This window comes from Kryptolebias marmoratus, linkage group LG4 (assembly GCF_001649575.2).
Source record: "Kryptolebias marmoratus isolate JLee-2015 linkage group LG4, ASM164957v2, whole genome shotgun sequence".
In the NCBI taxonomy this organism is placed as follows: Eukaryota; Metazoa; Chordata; class Actinopteri; order Cyprinodontiformes; family Rivulidae; genus Kryptolebias; species Kryptolebias marmoratus.
In genome coordinates this window covers 9,686,854-9,703,883 of record NC_051433.1, presented here as the reverse complement: position 1 = coordinate 9,703,883, position 17,030 = coordinate 9,686,854, and the positions used below count along the sequence as shown (strand labels likewise).

The window sequence follows — 17,030 nt, the reverse complement described above, 5'->3', positions numbered from 1 at the left end:
ATTTGTCTAACGTGACGGTTACTTATAGGTCTCGCAGTATCAAAGAGAAAAAGCAGAATTTATGTTTGTCTGAGCAGCCAAAACGCCTCCTACCAGTTCCATTAATGAAGAACTTGAGCGGCGTGTTGGTGGTTCCAAAGATGCTGCTGCAAACTTTCCTCAGTTTGTCCAAGTCTAGTCTGTTATCCCCTTTGGGGTTCTCCAACAGAACTACACCTTCTGAAGACAAAGATACACACAAGCACAAATGAGACAACCAAAAACAAGCAGTTTTCGCCTGCAGAGCACTGAATTTATGTTTATGTTGTACCAGCAAGCCCACAAAAACACAAAGAGCAAAAATACAGCAACGGCAATGTGTTGCACCCAGTCTACTCCAGCTGCGCTACCTTGTTCCTTGTTGTTGACTTTCACTCTGAGGTTGACGTATCTGCACGCTGGTCCGTTCAGAGAAACTCGAGGGGACGTAGATCCCTTTACTATAGTTAGCTCCAAGTCTGAGCCCTTCAGCTGAAGAAAGAAAAGAAAAACCAAATGACTCAAAGAGGGAGAGTTAAAGACAAAGTTGTGCGCTCGTTTAAAAGTAAAAACATCTCAAATTCACAACCACAATCAATCTATGACATGACAGATGTGAGAAATATACTGAGATGTAATAAGGTAATCCAACAAAACAATTTGAGTGGTAATCATCATCATAATCCAACTGCCCAAAGCATTACTCATATTTATGATTTCATACACTGACCAGCATCAGCATGTTTTATGGGAAATTTACAACCTGCCAGTTGGGGTGAGTCTGAATCTCACTACAGAAAACAGAAACCTGCTTTTCCTGAAGGGATCATTTCATACCTGAGTCTTTTCCTTGATGATGACGCTGGCAGTGTCTGGGACAGGGAAGGGCAGAAGAGGAGCCTTGGTGGTAGCCAGAATAAAGTCGGTGTGAGCGTGGACCACAGACGCCAAGTACTCCCCTTCTGGCTGGCAGCGGTAATACACTGTTATCTCATCTGATGGCACCAAATGTCCCTAACATCAGAAAATGAAAGATGGGACACAGTGTTTCATATTGGCAAAGACCACGGGCAGCATTTTTCAAAAACTACAGGAGGCTGTTGATTTCTATGCTGGGAACAAGAAGGAGTCACAATAATAAGCAAGTGAATATGCTGAAAAAGTACTGCCTAACTATCATGTAAAAAATGGTACCAAACAAATAATTGGCAACAATACAACAAAATGCTGTTACGCAACAAGTGAGTTCAGCCTTTTTATCTCTCTGTCATTAGTAATTGACATGCAGAAAACGGCTACCTAAAAGGAAGGACAGAAAGAAAAGACATTTGGTAATAAAAAGCATAAAACAGACAGCACAGGAAGAAATAGACAGAAGGGGACAAGGGGACGTTTTTCTGGATGAAAGCCCATCTCAGCGCTTGCTGCTAGCTTCCACTAACCTTGCTGCATTCAAACACATTGATCTCATTCTAATCTGCAGTGTGGCAGCAGTGCACAGCTGTGCATAACCACACACACACACACACACATATTGTCTGGAGTGGACACACATGCTTGCCAGCACATCTCAAGGGCAGAAGAATAACTAAACCAGATACCAGTTAATCAATGGAGGGAAGTTTTACAAGCTCCCCCAAGTCAAGGTCTTCATTTTGATGATGTCTGTAGCTCGTGTGTGTGCTTGTGTGTGTCAGATCAAGCTACAAAAAAACCCTGCTGGTGAGCTGCAGTATTTATTAAAAAAGGGAAATGATGACCTCCTGTTTTTCGACGCTACATACCACACACACATTTACAACTCAGGTGCACTGACGAACTACTGCCCAACATGTACCAGAATCTTTAAAAATTAATTCCCATCCACAGGGTGGAAAATTCCTCATAGACCTCGATTTGAAATAACTGGAGGAATTTAGCCTGGCCGGAAGCCAGTGCACAGCGCTGCTATAGGGAGATGGAAAAAACTGTTTGTTTCTTGTGAAAACAAGAGGTTGTTGGTTAATCCGTCTTTACTCCCCAGTTTACTTCAAAGCTCCAACATCAGAATCTGAAAGGGGCCAGACTGTAATTAAGCTTCTATTAAGCCTGCCTTATGATGGAGAAACCTCTAACTGTGACGCTGTAGTGGAAAGATTTCAACACTGCCCTGACAATAAAACGAGACGTAGAGGAAGGGAGGCCACAGGAGTGATTACAGAGAGGAAACTATGGCAAAAAAGAAAGTATTTAAAGGTTTCTTTGCTGTGTTGCTACTGTGTGGTTGGAATACTAATCCGCTGAAACAATAATTAATAACTAACTTTAGGCGTTTTGCACCCAAAACGAGTGTGTTGTAAATTCTCTGGAAAAAAAACAAAAAACTGGCCACATTAAAAAATAACACAATTTAAAGATCTAAAACAAGGAAAACCTTAAGATGTTGAAGTCATTAGTCACAGTATTACACGTCTTCCTCGGCCTGAAGCAACCCAGATTAAACACACTGACTTTTTCACCTGCGCCACATACTGAACTCGTTATGAAACACTGGGCTGCAGAATTCAGTAGTGGTTCGTTATGTGTCACTCCTTTCAGCGGAGCTGGAAGGCCTCCTGAAATAAACGCCCCACCTTCTTGCGTAGTTTCTGAATGCGGTTGATGACCTCTCTGGCGACGCCCTCGTCCACCATGGACTGGTCCGGGGTGACATCCAACAGCACGAGGACCTACATGACAACAGAACGCAGTGAGGAGGGGTGAGGATTTTTAACAAATCAAACCTGCTTTATGTAAGGAAATGTTTGGGTTTGACAGTGTAAAGAATCCTTAACCAAGCTACATTAAAGTTTCATAAAAGAAGGGCTCATTAATGGTAAAAAAGCCTGTAAAACTTGCAAAATTGTACGTTTTTCAATCTGTTAAATTCAACCATTTTTGGTGTTTCTTTAATGCCAAAGAAAACATCCATTATAAAAGTTGTATTCAGCATAAATTTATTTCATAATTACGTCAAAAAGACTTATTGGAAACCAATTAACCAGACAAAATTTGAACAGATTTACCAGATAAGACTGTCTTACGAGTATTTAATACACTGTTTGAGCTAATAAGTTATTAATTAATTTATTACCGTACATAAAACAGTTTACAGCATGGCCTTAAAATCCCTATTAACAAAAGATCAGATTAAATGAGAAAAATAATAAAGCAAAGTAACAAACTAAGTCTTGTTGACCTTTTTGGAAAGAAGAGTAGCAAATCTGAGTATTAGTTCTTTTCATTCCTCGAACAATTGAGTTCAGGTGAAATTTGAAATGGAGTTTTTTACATTTTATTCTGGTTGCTCATAAACTACATGAGCTGGCTTTGCTTTGATGGAAAATATTTTCACCCAACAAGCAGCTCTAAAAACACTTCACCTTCCTGTATAAGTTTCATTTAGCAACAGACCCCTTTTTGTTTGATGCTACAAAAACTCTGATTTTCAGGAGGTTTAAAGGGAAGATCCAGTAAGAAGAACTTTAAAGCAAAACGTTTCTTATGCATTGTTCACATATTTACAAGATTAAAACTAAATCAGACCAAACAGGCAGCGAATATGAGTCATGTTTGTCCTGAACTTTTAACCAAACGAGATAAAGAGGACGACAGCATGACGGAGGTACATGAAAACCACAGAGAAACAGAAACCGAGAGAGAACAGAGACACTGACAGATGGAAGCTGGAGAGTCCGTTTGAGCAGGAGACAGAATTAAAAGCCAGCTCAGTTCAGTGGTATTAAGGTGCAGCCGTGTGGTGTGTATACGGTTGGAGGAGCACTGATTAGAAAGGGCCTGTGGGAGAGGCATACGTGCTGGTTTCCACTTAACCGTGAAATGATTTCATACATCACACACTCACAGCAAAGACACATAAATGAATTTACAGTATATGCCAGCTTGGAGCATCAGCAGAATTCTTCCTCTTTTTTTTTTTTTTTTTTGGAGATCACTTACATTATATACAGTAGTTCAATACATCCAACAAGACCAGGTAATGTAACAGTCAAGAGAGGGACACGGGAGCAGCAGGAGGACAAGTATACGTGTTCCTATTTATCATTTCACTGTGCCAACATAAAGAGGGGATGGAGTGGGATCTTTGGAAGTCCTACACAAGCCTCAATACAATCTAAAAGGTGGACGACACACTCCATAACTCTGAGTGCAGAAACAAAAGATAAAAGTTCACAAGGTCACATAAGAAGCACTTAAAGTTGCATCAATTTGATAAACATGATGGCAAAATGAAAGAACTCTGACACGAGGCTGACTAAAAGATTAAGAGACCATATTTGTCTAAGAAAATAAATCATATATTTATTTTTCCCATTTGTTTATTCTGACGTGTATTCAATATAAGCTCGGGTATTAAAACTGTCCTGCTTCTTGCCTTTTGACTGCTGGGATGGCCACCATTCCCCCCCAGCAACCCTGACAAAGATAAAGTGGGCCCAGAAGACGGATGGACGGTATTCCAACTACTGGGTTTTTATTGCAAACGTACCTGAGCATCAGAGTGGGCTTCGTATTGGGCAGCAGAGCCAGAACTCTGATCGAAGGTGTACATCAGCCTCAGGTCCTCCTCATGGAGCTCATGGCCGTCAACCACGATTGACCCTTAAATTTAACCAGACAACATCATTACTGACCACAATCGTACAGAAGCACAAAATATCACTCATTGGATTGTAAGAGAGAGGAAAAAACTGTGGGTAGTTTGAATAAATAATGCTGTTTTTATAAATTTTAACACTCTCCATGTCTACACCATCAGGCTATTATAAAACCTGTTTTTTCCCCCAAAAGGATTACTTACTTTTCCTTATACGTAGTGCAATAAATGTAATATTTAATGTAATTAAACAAATAAACACAGGTTAGTAATAAACTCTACTCAAATGCACTCATTAAAATGTTTCCTCTTTATATTTACTTTATTTTACTTCTACGGGAATCTATTATTTTGTGGGGTTAAATAGTTACTGTATTTGCTTTTACTACCTGATTCTCTGAGCGTTCGTCTCTCTACCCGCAACTACGCAAAGTTTGAGATGTAAAACAATCCAGAAAACTCTGCCTACCTATAACAACATTATTTCGCCGACAGCAGCAATTAGCCACATCTGTGTTCTAACTAAAAACCATGACCATGTTACACTGTCCTTTTTACTCCTCCACCCCTGGAGGCTGAATGAAATGGCCTCTCTGCTTCTCTTTAATCGGAAATTTCCACGCTTTGGTTTCCTGTGTCGCTCGCTGCTTCTTAGCCTCATTCAATCCTCTCCCTTAACCCTCTTTCTTCTACCTTATCAGACATATTGGTATCAAAAGGTACAAGTAGGGACTTATAGCTTACTAGGCTGCAGTTATTCTTGCCAAACTCCTGCCCCACTCATTTAAATCAAAGCAGGTATTAAGGATTATAAAAGAAAAAAACGATGAGAAATTGTTTAAAAAGTTGCCAGTTTTGTATCTACATATTTACAACCTGCTCCTATAAAGTCAGTTGTATTCCACAAAGTGACTTCATCGTTCGACACTGTTAGCAGGTTCTTTGGTCCACCTTTGCATGTTTTATATTTGAGAATAATTTACAACAAAGATTCATGTTGCCTGAAGTCAGTCATGAAACCTCCCCTTTGATTACTGGAATCTGGTGAGCACACTTCATCTGTTTTCCTTCAATAGCATTTTCTTCATCCTCTACAGGATCCTTCGCTTTCTTTCCAACATCCATGATCCCTTTTCCCCTCTAAGTGAACTGACTTTAAACATCCAAGTGATTGGAAATCCGAAGTTCCCACAGCCCCGACTGACCTCTGCCGTTTCGTTCCCTCGAGACTCCGGAGGCTCTCCTCGACTATCTATAATTGGAGAGACGAGATACCTTGGCCTGCTTTGATCCCGACCGGAGCTCTGATTGCATTCTGCAGATAAACTGGTTTTGTGTGCGTTTGTGTGGTTTGTGTATTTTGGGGTGGGAGCAAATTTTATTGCAAGGATTTATTGTTTACACTAACTGACTGCTCTGCTGCTTTTCAATTACTCATTATTTAATAAGCAATATCACTGCCTCTTGATAAAAAGAAAATTCTGACTTGTTTTTTAAGCCAGAGCTCAATTTTCCCCATCTCTTTGTCTCAAAACTTTTATTAAAAGGCAAACATTTTTGGAATCGGTCCAATGTGAAATTAGAATGCTAAAACTGGAAAACACAAAGTGACTACAATGTCGTCTGCTTGGATGACATTCATCAAAGTATGAGATTGTTTTTTTACCATTTATAGTTAAGTACAGAAACTGACCGCCAGGCAGGGCTCAACAAGCCTCAGCATCCTGTTAGTTTTCAGATGACCTCAACACGAACACATTCTTCAATCATTTTGGTGTTTTTTTGTTATTAATCATGGTCAAAATTGTGTTCAAGCACATTTCGCCCCTCCAAACTGGCAGCTGAACACGAGACAGCACAGGAAATGGCATTTCTGAAAAGATAAATATAAACTAAATAAAAGTTTGTATTAATAAATAAGATACAAGATGCGTTATACTGTATATAAAGCAGTTTCACTTAATTTGTATGAAACTGAAGGCTGGCTTGAGTGTGTCCAGTTATTGATTCCTACATGTAACAACTTATTTCTATTCATTTCTTTGCTTATAAACTGAGCACAGCTAGCCATCTACGGTACCTGAAATGACCAATTACGGTCCACAAAATTACAAACTGCTTAAAAAGTCGACACAGTTGCTAAGTGAACTTATTAAAATAAGCTGGTTTGGGCTTATTTTTCCTGTAAATTTTCTTACCATTAAACAAAAACGCCTAGTTTGTTCAGTTGCAGACATAGACATTATTTAGTCTGTGGTTGTAGCATCCATCAACAGCCTGAACTGGTTGGGTTGGTTAGTTTCCTTGGTCATCCAGGGGGACATGTTGTCATGCTACCTGTGTTTACAAGGAGGAAGCCCTAGTAAACACAGGTAGCACCTCCAAACTAAACTAATTTGTGGGACCTAAAAATATAGGTAGTAAAATAACAATATTCCCTAAAATGACTTTGCAAAGAATTCTAAATTAATAAATTGATTTGTATACATTTGGTAGCCTCTCTATCCTTTATTTTGAGGCTGTAGGGGTGAAGGTGGGCGGGTCACCTCTTTTGGTATTTTTTTTTTTTTGTCATGTTGNCCTGCTTACTTGTTTCTCTTGGATCCAGATCCAGAAACATTGAATCTCAACATGTAGACCAACTAACATGAGAGTGCACTTGTTAATAAAATTAAATATATATATATATATATATATATATATATATATATATATATATATATATATATATATATATATATATATTGCAAAATGCAATCACAGGGAGATCATTTCTGTGTTGGCATCTGTGGGTCACTTAGAAATAAAAGCTTAGCAGTGGTAAAATTTACACTGATGTAAATAAATGCCACCGACTAACACCTAACAGGGCAAAATAAATCTTAAAAATACCAAAACTTCACTTTTAATTCTCGGGTGACTGTTGTAGGGAACAAAAAAATAAATACATTTAAGATTAAGCAGCTAATATGTTATTAAACGTCTTATATTTTTAATGTCAGGATCTGTATTTTTGCACAGTAATACCTGTCTTCTGGAAGGCTTCTAGCTGTTCGTTGGTGAGCTCCTTGATGGAAGCAGTGACAGCTTTGAAGCCCCCCTTTAATCTCTTTCCCAGCACCATGTGGTCTGGCTCGGCTCTCAGGCGGATACCGTACTTGTCCTTGTCCGTTGAAAGTGTCAACTGTCGCACATTGAGCTCCTATGGGATTAAAAAAAAAAAAAAAAAACAGTCACAGACCCCAGTCATCAATCATGTAGTCAGTGTCCTTGTTCCCAACAGAGATGGTTAAAATCCTATCATCTGTCTGTATCTACAAGGATGCCTTTAGACGTAGAGTTTAGGTAATGTGCATTTGGTGAACATTCACATTAACCAAACACAAGTTCTACAGATTCACAAAAAAAAAAAAAAAAAAAAACTAAAAAAAAAAGGTTAGTGTAACGAGTAACAAATTGTTTCTGTGTTCAGTAGGAGCAATTTGCAAAGACATAGAAACTTAAACTTTTTTGCTTCAACAAAACTACCAAAACCACACAAACAAAAGAGAATATTAAAACAAAATATGTAGACAAAACTGTATGCAAATATAAATATACGAATGCAGAGAAACATTCACTCAAACAGAAAGTGAGCCGTGGAATCAGACAGCTGATCTTTAAATGTCCAGTAAAACAATTCTCTGATCCGGTCCACATTTTATTCTTCCACCAAACGGCAGAGAAATCTGTGATACAATCATATCTGGTGAAACAAAAGAGATACTAAATATAACCTTACTGACAGGCCCACCATCCTCCCCTCCTTTCAGTCAATCACGCCGTTCAGGCTGAGGCAGAGTTCTGGCAGAGTTAACTTTTTGACAGCGAGCACAGACAGGCCACTGCAGCAGGCTGATGAAGTTAAAGGCAGTGTGGGCTGAAAAATCTGAGCTGCGTTACAAGATTCAATAAAATGCACTGATTTCACAAAAATAACCCGCTTACTTTCAGGATAAATACAGTATTGTGCGTGACGACTTTGAAAGTGGCAGCATACAGTATACAATGAACTGGAGCTTCTGTCAGCACAAACAGTGACTCATTCGATATTCTACAGAGCGCGTTGTGCTCAGTAGAGACTCTGCCATCAGAGAAGACACCAAGAGGCATGTCATTGAAGGAAAGCTGAGGAAAGCTGAAATTCAGATGCAAGGACTCCTAGTGCCAGTTTGTGGCTGACCTTTTCCGTCCTGACATTCAGACGGTTCATCAAATGCATGGCCACAAGAAACAGACATCCAAATTCTCATCTGGGCCACGAAGACCTGACTAATGCAAATTTCTAAATTGCTGCATCTTATATTTTGCAATGAACTTTAATACAGATCTATTTTTCAGGTTAGTGCTTTGTTGCTCTTGAGCCCAAAATCAGAAGCCCCAAACAATGCCAGTGCTGTTGTTTAAATTGGGCATTTATGAAGGGTTTTCAACTAAATGTTTTATCAAATTCATTGATCCCCAAATAAAAGCTCAAATCAGACTTAATGACACCTAATTGATGCTGCACAATGCACATTCAGACTGCTTGAGAACTCCTCCCTGGGCGGCAAAACCTCAGCAGTTCTGTTTGGATCAGATAAGCCATGTTTACCAGGGTGAAGTGAAAGGCTGCTAAATCTTTCCCACATGAAAAGAAACATGGCGATGGATAATAAGGGACTTCAACCAAGATAAAGCCTGCAGGGTCCAACAAAAGCTCTGTTGTCACATGTAACAATCTGTAAAGGTTAAATCAACGTTTCTCCACAACATCATACAGAACCAAGAGCTGGAGTTTGAACAGCTGTCTGACTCACAGAGGAACCTTACTGGCTAAAGTCACTACTCCTAACAAACCCTATATGTGACGTATTTCTTGGTAAAAAATTAGGTAAGTATTGATTTTATCTGTTTAACTGCGTCGTTTTATTGGGTTTGGAATTGAGTTTTTAATTAATTTTGTGTGTTTATTTTTATGCTTATTTTATTGATGTTCAGCACTTTGTTCCAGCTGTGGCTGGTGTTACAGTGCTATAAAAATAAAGTTGATGATGATGATGATGTAAGGAAACTGTGGAGATAAGTAACCAGGAATAATAAAACAGGCATTGTTGCAGCAGAGCTGCCAGTTTAATGAGTTTAATGTAGTTAGATGGTTTTCTGATTAGTCCGTCTGATTAGGCCTGTCGCGATAAACGCTAAATCAATTAATCGCACGACTAATTAAAATGAGGTCGATAAGTTCCATTTATCGGCGTTATCGTTCTTCTGTGTCTCTCTTTTAATGATGACAAAAGGCTCCGGTGCTCTTCACTGACCCCTCCCTTTCTCTTAGCGTCAGGTGGGCGTGGCCTATCGCTTCAGGTAGCCAGCCGAGGCGAATCGGCTTGTAGCTTGTTAGCATTAGCCCCGAGGAGTTAGCAAGCTAAAGAAACGCTGTTTAATATAAGGGGAAAAAACTAAATGGAATTGGTTTCAAGCTGAAAGTAACAGCAGTGGTGTGGGAGGAGAACCGCTGAACCTCAGAGCTGGTATGTCGCTGCGTGCTTTTGTTAGTTTGCACTTTTTGTTTATAAAACTGGCAGTTTTGTCCGTCTTCTCTATATAAAACTAATGATTATTACTTTTTGAAGGGCTATTTAATTTACAGACTTAATAATCTGTACTGATTTGGTTGAATGTAGGTTTTATTTCCGTTTTTTTTTTTTTAGTTTTTATTCAAGTGCATTGTTTGTTAATGGAGACTTTTTGTTTTCGGTTGTTTTGTTTATTTTGTGCTCCAGTTCCAGAGTTAAGTTTTCTTTTGAAAGTAAAGTTTATTAATATTTGAGAGGATATGCCTGCACTATTATGTTATTATCATTACATTAGTTTTAAACGGCCTCTAAATGATATTATCGTTTATCGCAATTATTTCTGAGACAATTAATCGCCAAGCAAAATTTGTTTTCGTGACAGGCCTATGTCCGATGAAGAAGTATTAATTTTCTGCTGAATGATGCCTAAATAAAACCAGAGCTTTTGTATATAAAAAAATCCAGGCATAGTCTCCATCTTATTGTAGAAATTGAACTCAGTAACTTTGCAACCAACATGGATGACAGACATTAAAGACTGCTCCTGAACACAAACTGATTTAAGGTCAAGATGTATCTGCTCACATTTAAATACTTTCTCATGTAAGTGGGGAGTTAAATGTAAAACAATTTTCCAAGACATCTGCTTCACACGCTTTTCTGAATGAGGCGGATATACAAACTTCCACTGCAGCTGAAAGCGTGTAAAGATGTACTCTCTCTGATGTTCCCCCCACCCACACACACACACACACACACATCAGACACAGTCAACATACTATGAAGTGGCTCTGAAATCTGAAGACGGTTCAAGGAAGTGTTTACTCAAACTTTATATTTAATAGTAATCATCAAAGCACATGAAATCAGCCAAAATAGATTTGAGCAAAACACTTTATAGGAAAAAGAGAATCTGTCAACTTGCAATCCTACAGAGTTTACTTACTTCGAGAATGTATTTCTGCAGAGACTGGATGTCTTTCAGGGCCTCTGGGTCTTGGTGGATAACCACCACCTCCTTCAGTGGGTACTGAAACACACATCAAAACAACATAACAGTGAAAATTCATATAACTGCATTTTAAATGTTAATCATTAGTATTTCCAACTGTGGACTTGTGGCTTGACAAAAGGAAACAAATGCATTCTGAGCCTACGTCTTCTTTCTTGAGAACTTTGAAACAGATGTTGTGATTCTAAATAAATCAGATCTAATGAGTACAAACTGGTCCAAGCTATTCTCAATTTAACCAAGTTGTCTAGTGAACCAAGTTTAACTAATATTAGATATACTGATATTAGAGCAAATTTTACAGTTTATACCACATAAGAATACAGATTAACTATGTAAAATGTAGTTCAAATAGCTTTACACAAATTTAAAATAATAAAAAAATATAATAACAATTTGATGTCATTATTTGAGTTCCAAATTTTGCTTCTCCTGCCGTACTTTGTCAGGACGTGGCAGAGTGGTGTTTAAAATGAGTGAGTGGAGATGTACCTTGACGGGGAGGGTCTTCCTGTCTCTAATCACTCTGCCCAGCTCAATCACAGACTGCATCTGAGAGACAGCACTTTCAATACGCTTGTCAATCAAACTCTCCCTAAAAAAACAAAAGAAACAAACGACAAATGCATTAGAAACACAGACACTAAGTGTTACCATGTTATTGATGATGTTAAAATACTCATAGGTGCCTGTTCAGTAAAATGAGCAGTTTCTCCCTCAAAGTTGAAGTGCAAACTTTGCTTTTGCTGCCCTATTTTTTCCTTTTACTTAAAAACATCTCATCATTCCCAGCAAGAAAACAAAAGCAGATGGTGTTTTTTTTATTCTAATTTTACTTTCTCAATTACAAACTAAAAATAAATCATCTTAAAAGTAATCACTTCATTCTACTCTCCCCTCCCTCATCTCTGAGTTGGTTCAGTCCAGCTCAGCTCAGTAATCAGACAGCATTCAGCTCAGGAGAGGAGAAAAAAAAGCTAAAGTCAGTTTTTAAAGTGTTCCTGACTCTTTCAGACTACAAATCAGACACAATACAGTAAAAACTTTGAGTGATATCATGCTTTTTAGGACTATAAGATATACAAAAGTTGATAAAAAAAGTAGGAAATAGTCCCGTATGCTGCTCTGATACTGACATCTACCCAAGCTGGAGCTCAGTTTGTGGGACCAAATGTGAACATTATGGGCCTGAACAGACATCTGGGCAAAAACTGGACTAAATAGTGCCTAAAATATAAAGTTCTGTAAATATCTACATTGGTTTAATTTAAGTATTTAGATAAAGTTTGTTGCTTTTGAGGAATATTTGAAGATTTGAAAAAAAGAAAAGGTTTGTATAACATTTTAAGAAGCATTTTCTACTATGAATACATAGGTTTTGTTCATTTATGCTTAAGGGAAATGTACCATATAATATCTGTCCCTTATTTTATAATAGAAGCAACATCTTTATATGAGTAAATATTCTATATTCTCAATATTACTTTTAGGTATCTCACTGACACCAATCCTCACACTCTAATAAAAGGTGCATAATAAGCTCAAATGGATCATCTCTGAAGCAAACATAATGCAACACGGCAGGGTCTGTGCTACAAATAAACACAGACGCACTTTAGGACCATCTGCTTTTTACAGGAACATCCATCACCAAGGCACAACGAGACCTCCACCTCCGAGTTCGAATTAAAAGTTGCACAACCAAAAATGAGCACAGATAACAGGACCACTACCCTGGATTCATTTGGTCATACAGTGTACCCTTTCACATGCGCATGAAAAGTAGGAATAAAATGAGAAGGTAAAGGCAGCAGGGACAGTCAATCATTTAATGAGGTGATTGGGGAGCAGCTGTTCCCACCACCTGATTGGTGGCTGACCTTTGAGGGGGGTGAAGTAGTCCCATCCAACAGCGGGAAGGACAAGCAGCTCATAAAGCAGCAGCAATAAGTGACACAGGAGATTATGGGAACCATTACGCAAACTACCTCCCTTGTGCAAAATCAAATGGGTATTTATTCATGTTGGAACTTTTTCTCAATAGTTCAAGATGATGTAATTAAGTTTGGGCAATTACAAATTCATCCCAGGCTTTTCAAAATAGATCAGACACCAAGCCACACATTTTAGTGGAGTCAATGAAGTGAGGGGAATTAAATCATATTTCATCAACAAATCCCATTCTCCAGGGCAGAAAAATCAGACAGTGGCGGTGTGAGCATTTCTCCATATCTGCTTCGGGGGCACACCGAGATGACACGATTCGAGGTCATCGCTGACTTTAGGTCAGCGTACAGTGCACAAAGATTCTTCACAGCTAACGTCACATTAAAAAGAGCTCGTATCCGCAAGAAGATCAACTAAAATTAGTCTACAGTAACAATTCATTATTGATTATTGTGCAAACATACTACAGTGGGAAGAAAAAAGGGATTAAGTGCAGAAATGAGCACAGTAAGGATGAAAAAAAAACATGCTGACTGTCATTTACAAACTATTGTGGTCTCTTAAGCTTCTAAAGCTGGCAAATTTAGATTATGGTACAGCTGAAGAAAGTAAGATCACTCACTCTGGCTGAACCTGATTAGGCTCTAAATAAAGTGGATATCCAGAGATAAAAGGGGGCACATACCAGGGGAGTACGATTTGTTTGCCATTTAAACCCCACATTTTATTCACTTGGTTAAAAACCAGTTTGAGCAGGAAACAGACCTGCTGATGAGTCCTTGACCTGAGACATTACCAGATTCTGTAACTGATCTGAGAGATGCTACACAAAGGGACCCACTAAAGAAAGACTCAAAGTGTGATTATTGTTCATTTAAAGCAAAAGATTTCAACGCACAGCTTCATTGGGAAGACAGAAACTTATTGAGAAATCAACTTCTGATCATCATGCAGCCAACAGTTGATCATTTAAATTATTGATCAGCAGGATAAATAACTTCCTGAAACATTTTTCATTGAACTTTAATGCTTTTTTACTTTTTGTTGAGCTTTTCGCCAGCTCATTCATGTTTAACTGTCCATAAACTATCCATGTCAGGACAAAAAAGGAAATCCTTCACATTTACATTTTTTGACAGAAATCTACTCATGTTTTGTTTGCTTCATGCTTGATATACATACATGTACACAGTGCACAAGAATACTGCACTAAAAACTGAAAAACAGTTATAATTTAGGTATGATTTTCTTTAATTGTGATTTCTTTTTAAAATCGTTCCTGTGCACACTAGACCCCAGTGTGATGCATTTCTGAACAACTGTTTCCAACCTGACTTGAGGCAGCATGAGATAGTGGATGCTGTTGGTGTCCTTTTCTTCAGTAGATGAAGGGTCAATGAGGTGACGCAGATTTTGGTACATCATTTCTGTAATGAAGGGTGTGAAAGGAGCCTGGAGAAAAAGAATGATGAAAGCAAGCAGACATGAGAGCAGGGAAGAATAGGGGAAAAGGATTATTAAACTGTCTGCTCTGCACGGTTAATTTACATTATTTGAAATAAAAGATGTGAAAGTCTTGAGAAGGATCTTGCTGTGGCTTTTCCCCCCTCAATCAATGGATGCAAATGTTTTAAACAGAACTGAAAAACTGCGAGCATTTCTCTAATGCAATTTTCTTCCATTTTAACCACAGCTAATTAATCTGATAGCTCACAGCTGATCTGTATTGAAATGGGTTAGGCTAACTGCCTCTTAGCGTGCCTCACGGCACACATGCAAACACCTTCAATCATGTGTTATAAATAAAAGCTCCTACAGCTCTTGCATAATTCATAAGCATAGAAACACACTCACAGACACACACACACACCACTTCCATACCAGTTTTTGGCTTATTTTCTAGCACACACAAAAGAAAAAGTAAAAAAAAAAACACTGCAGTAAAGTCCTCCCCATGCAATCACCTTTCTCTCGTGGTCTCACTTGTTTTTGTACGGAAACCAAATGACTCACCATCAGCCTGCACATGGAAAACAGAACACTGAAGAGGGTTTCCAGCGCCCACAGACAGTCCTCAGTGCCACTCTCACCCTGAAATGTTCACAAACACACCCATAAGTTCCTTCTTTTTGGAGAAGTACAAATATTGAGATTGCCTTGCAGATATTTGCATAAGTAACTTCTGATCAAAGTCAACCAAATTACTACAGAAAAGCCACAAATTCACTTACATTACAGCTGTTTGTATTAACTTGTTTTCACTGACTAAAAATTAATTACTGCCTGTATGAGCTTCAATACATGTTAAGTTTAGCAACAGAATTAACGGATTCTTTTGGAACCAGGTTCTCACCTTCAAGCGGCGTCTGTTGGTCCTGACGTACCAGTTGGTGAGCATGTCCACAAACTTGACCAGGCGAGGCACGACAGTGTACAAGCGGTACGCTGCAACCAGAACCACAGATTTTAAGAAAACTTCCATTTCTGGTTAAGTGTGAAACAGTGAAGAAAAATTCCTAAAAATGTTTCCAATTCAGCATGAAGGGACAGAATGTCTCACCGGCCATCTCAGCCTTGAAGAACTGAATGAGAGACTGCGTGAAGGACTGAATCCACTTGTCCATGATGTTGTCACTGTGTTTCATTGTGTTTTCATTGTACAGGAACTGAATGTTGTCCTCCTGTGAAATCGTTACAAACAACTGTCATGCCCAGATGCACTCAAACAAACGCAAAAATCCTCATCATGTTTACACATATTTTGACCACAATGTGATATAAATTAAGCCTTACTCTACTTATGTATAGTTCATAACCATGTAAGCTAACAAACGTCTTTTATCAACTTAAACACTCCAACACAGACAGATTTTCCTTTCTATAATCACTGGAAATCTCAATGACAGCCATGAAAATACAGATTTATAAACGTCAAAGAATTTGTTGTCAGCGACTTCTCAGCACATTACATAAGTTTATTGCTACAATCATTGCAGCCCATCACTCATGTCTCTCAAGATGAAAAGTTTTACCTGATGAGGCATGACCGCCGTGCTTCTTATGTGTTCAAATATGAAAGAAGAGCTTAGAACTAATGGAAATTACCTGGTAGATCAGATAACTTGTCATCTTTTATTTTCATAGGCCTGTATTAAAATTCTTGACTATAAAAAATGATTTGTTTATGAACTAGTTTCATTATAGAATCAATAAATATTACAATCCCTAAAAATGTTGAATTATTAATTAAGTTTTTTACAATCTATAGACAGCAAACAAAGCAAGAATCCAATGTTATCTGGAACAAACACCCCTGGCTGTAACACAAAGGTGCCTCACGGTGTATTTTTTTATACAGCCACATGTTGAATATGAATTGTTGGACTGGCATAACAAATAGAATATCTTAGTCTGCTTTCTTTTGTTAAACTGCGTTATGGTCAATGAAACAATCAGATGAAGATATTGGGTCGGTGCAGCCGTTACAACTTTAATACACTAAACTAACAAAAAGGATTTTTTTTTGCACATGATTAAAAAATTGTTCAATAGTTCATGTTAGTGGACATCTGCTGTATTATCAAGCAGTACTTGAATAGTACAGGAATAGTTAGAGGAGAACAAGTGTAATACTTTAGACAAATATACCTTTTGTAGTCTCTGTACATTCTGCACCAGAAAGCGATAGGCATTGTACCACGGCAAGAAGACATCCTTCAATACGTCTCGAACGCCCTCCTCTTTAAATCGGAGGTTCTCTGCTCGCACTACAGGTGAGTTGATGAGGTACAGTCTACAGAGAAGCAGAGGGAGTTTGGAT

The 17,030-nt window shown here is 38.3% G+C and overlaps 1 protein-coding gene across 1 annotated transcript in view; it reads right to left on the bottom strand.

Annotated features, from left to right (window-relative positions):
* iars1 (isoleucyl-tRNA synthetase 1) overlaps window positions 1-17,030 on the bottom strand; it is a 47,745-nt gene that overhangs the window by 3,461 nt on the left and 27,254 nt on the right. The window contains exons 19-31 of the mRNA XM_017408728.3: window positions 16,859-17,003; window positions 15,771-15,891; window positions 15,564-15,655; window positions 15,224-15,301; window positions 14,541-14,662; window positions 11,756-11,858; window positions 11,198-11,281; window positions 7,682-7,856; window positions 4,547-4,659; window positions 2,631-2,726; window positions 856-1,032; window positions 390-510; window positions 94-219 (exon numbers count right to left, since the gene is read on the bottom strand). Of these exons, the coding sequence (XP_017264217.1) occupies window positions 94-219; window positions 390-510; window positions 856-1,032; window positions 2,631-2,726; window positions 4,547-4,659; window positions 7,682-7,856; window positions 11,198-11,281; window positions 11,756-11,858; window positions 14,541-14,662; window positions 15,224-15,301; window positions 15,564-15,655; window positions 15,771-15,891; window positions 16,859-17,003 (1,553 nt within the window). The remainder of the gene's footprint in view (window positions 1-93; window positions 220-389; window positions 511-855; window positions 1,033-2,630; window positions 2,727-4,546; window positions 4,660-7,681; window positions 7,857-11,197; window positions 11,282-11,755; window positions 11,859-14,540; window positions 14,663-15,223; window positions 15,302-15,563; window positions 15,656-15,770; window positions 15,892-16,858; window positions 17,004-17,030) is intronic.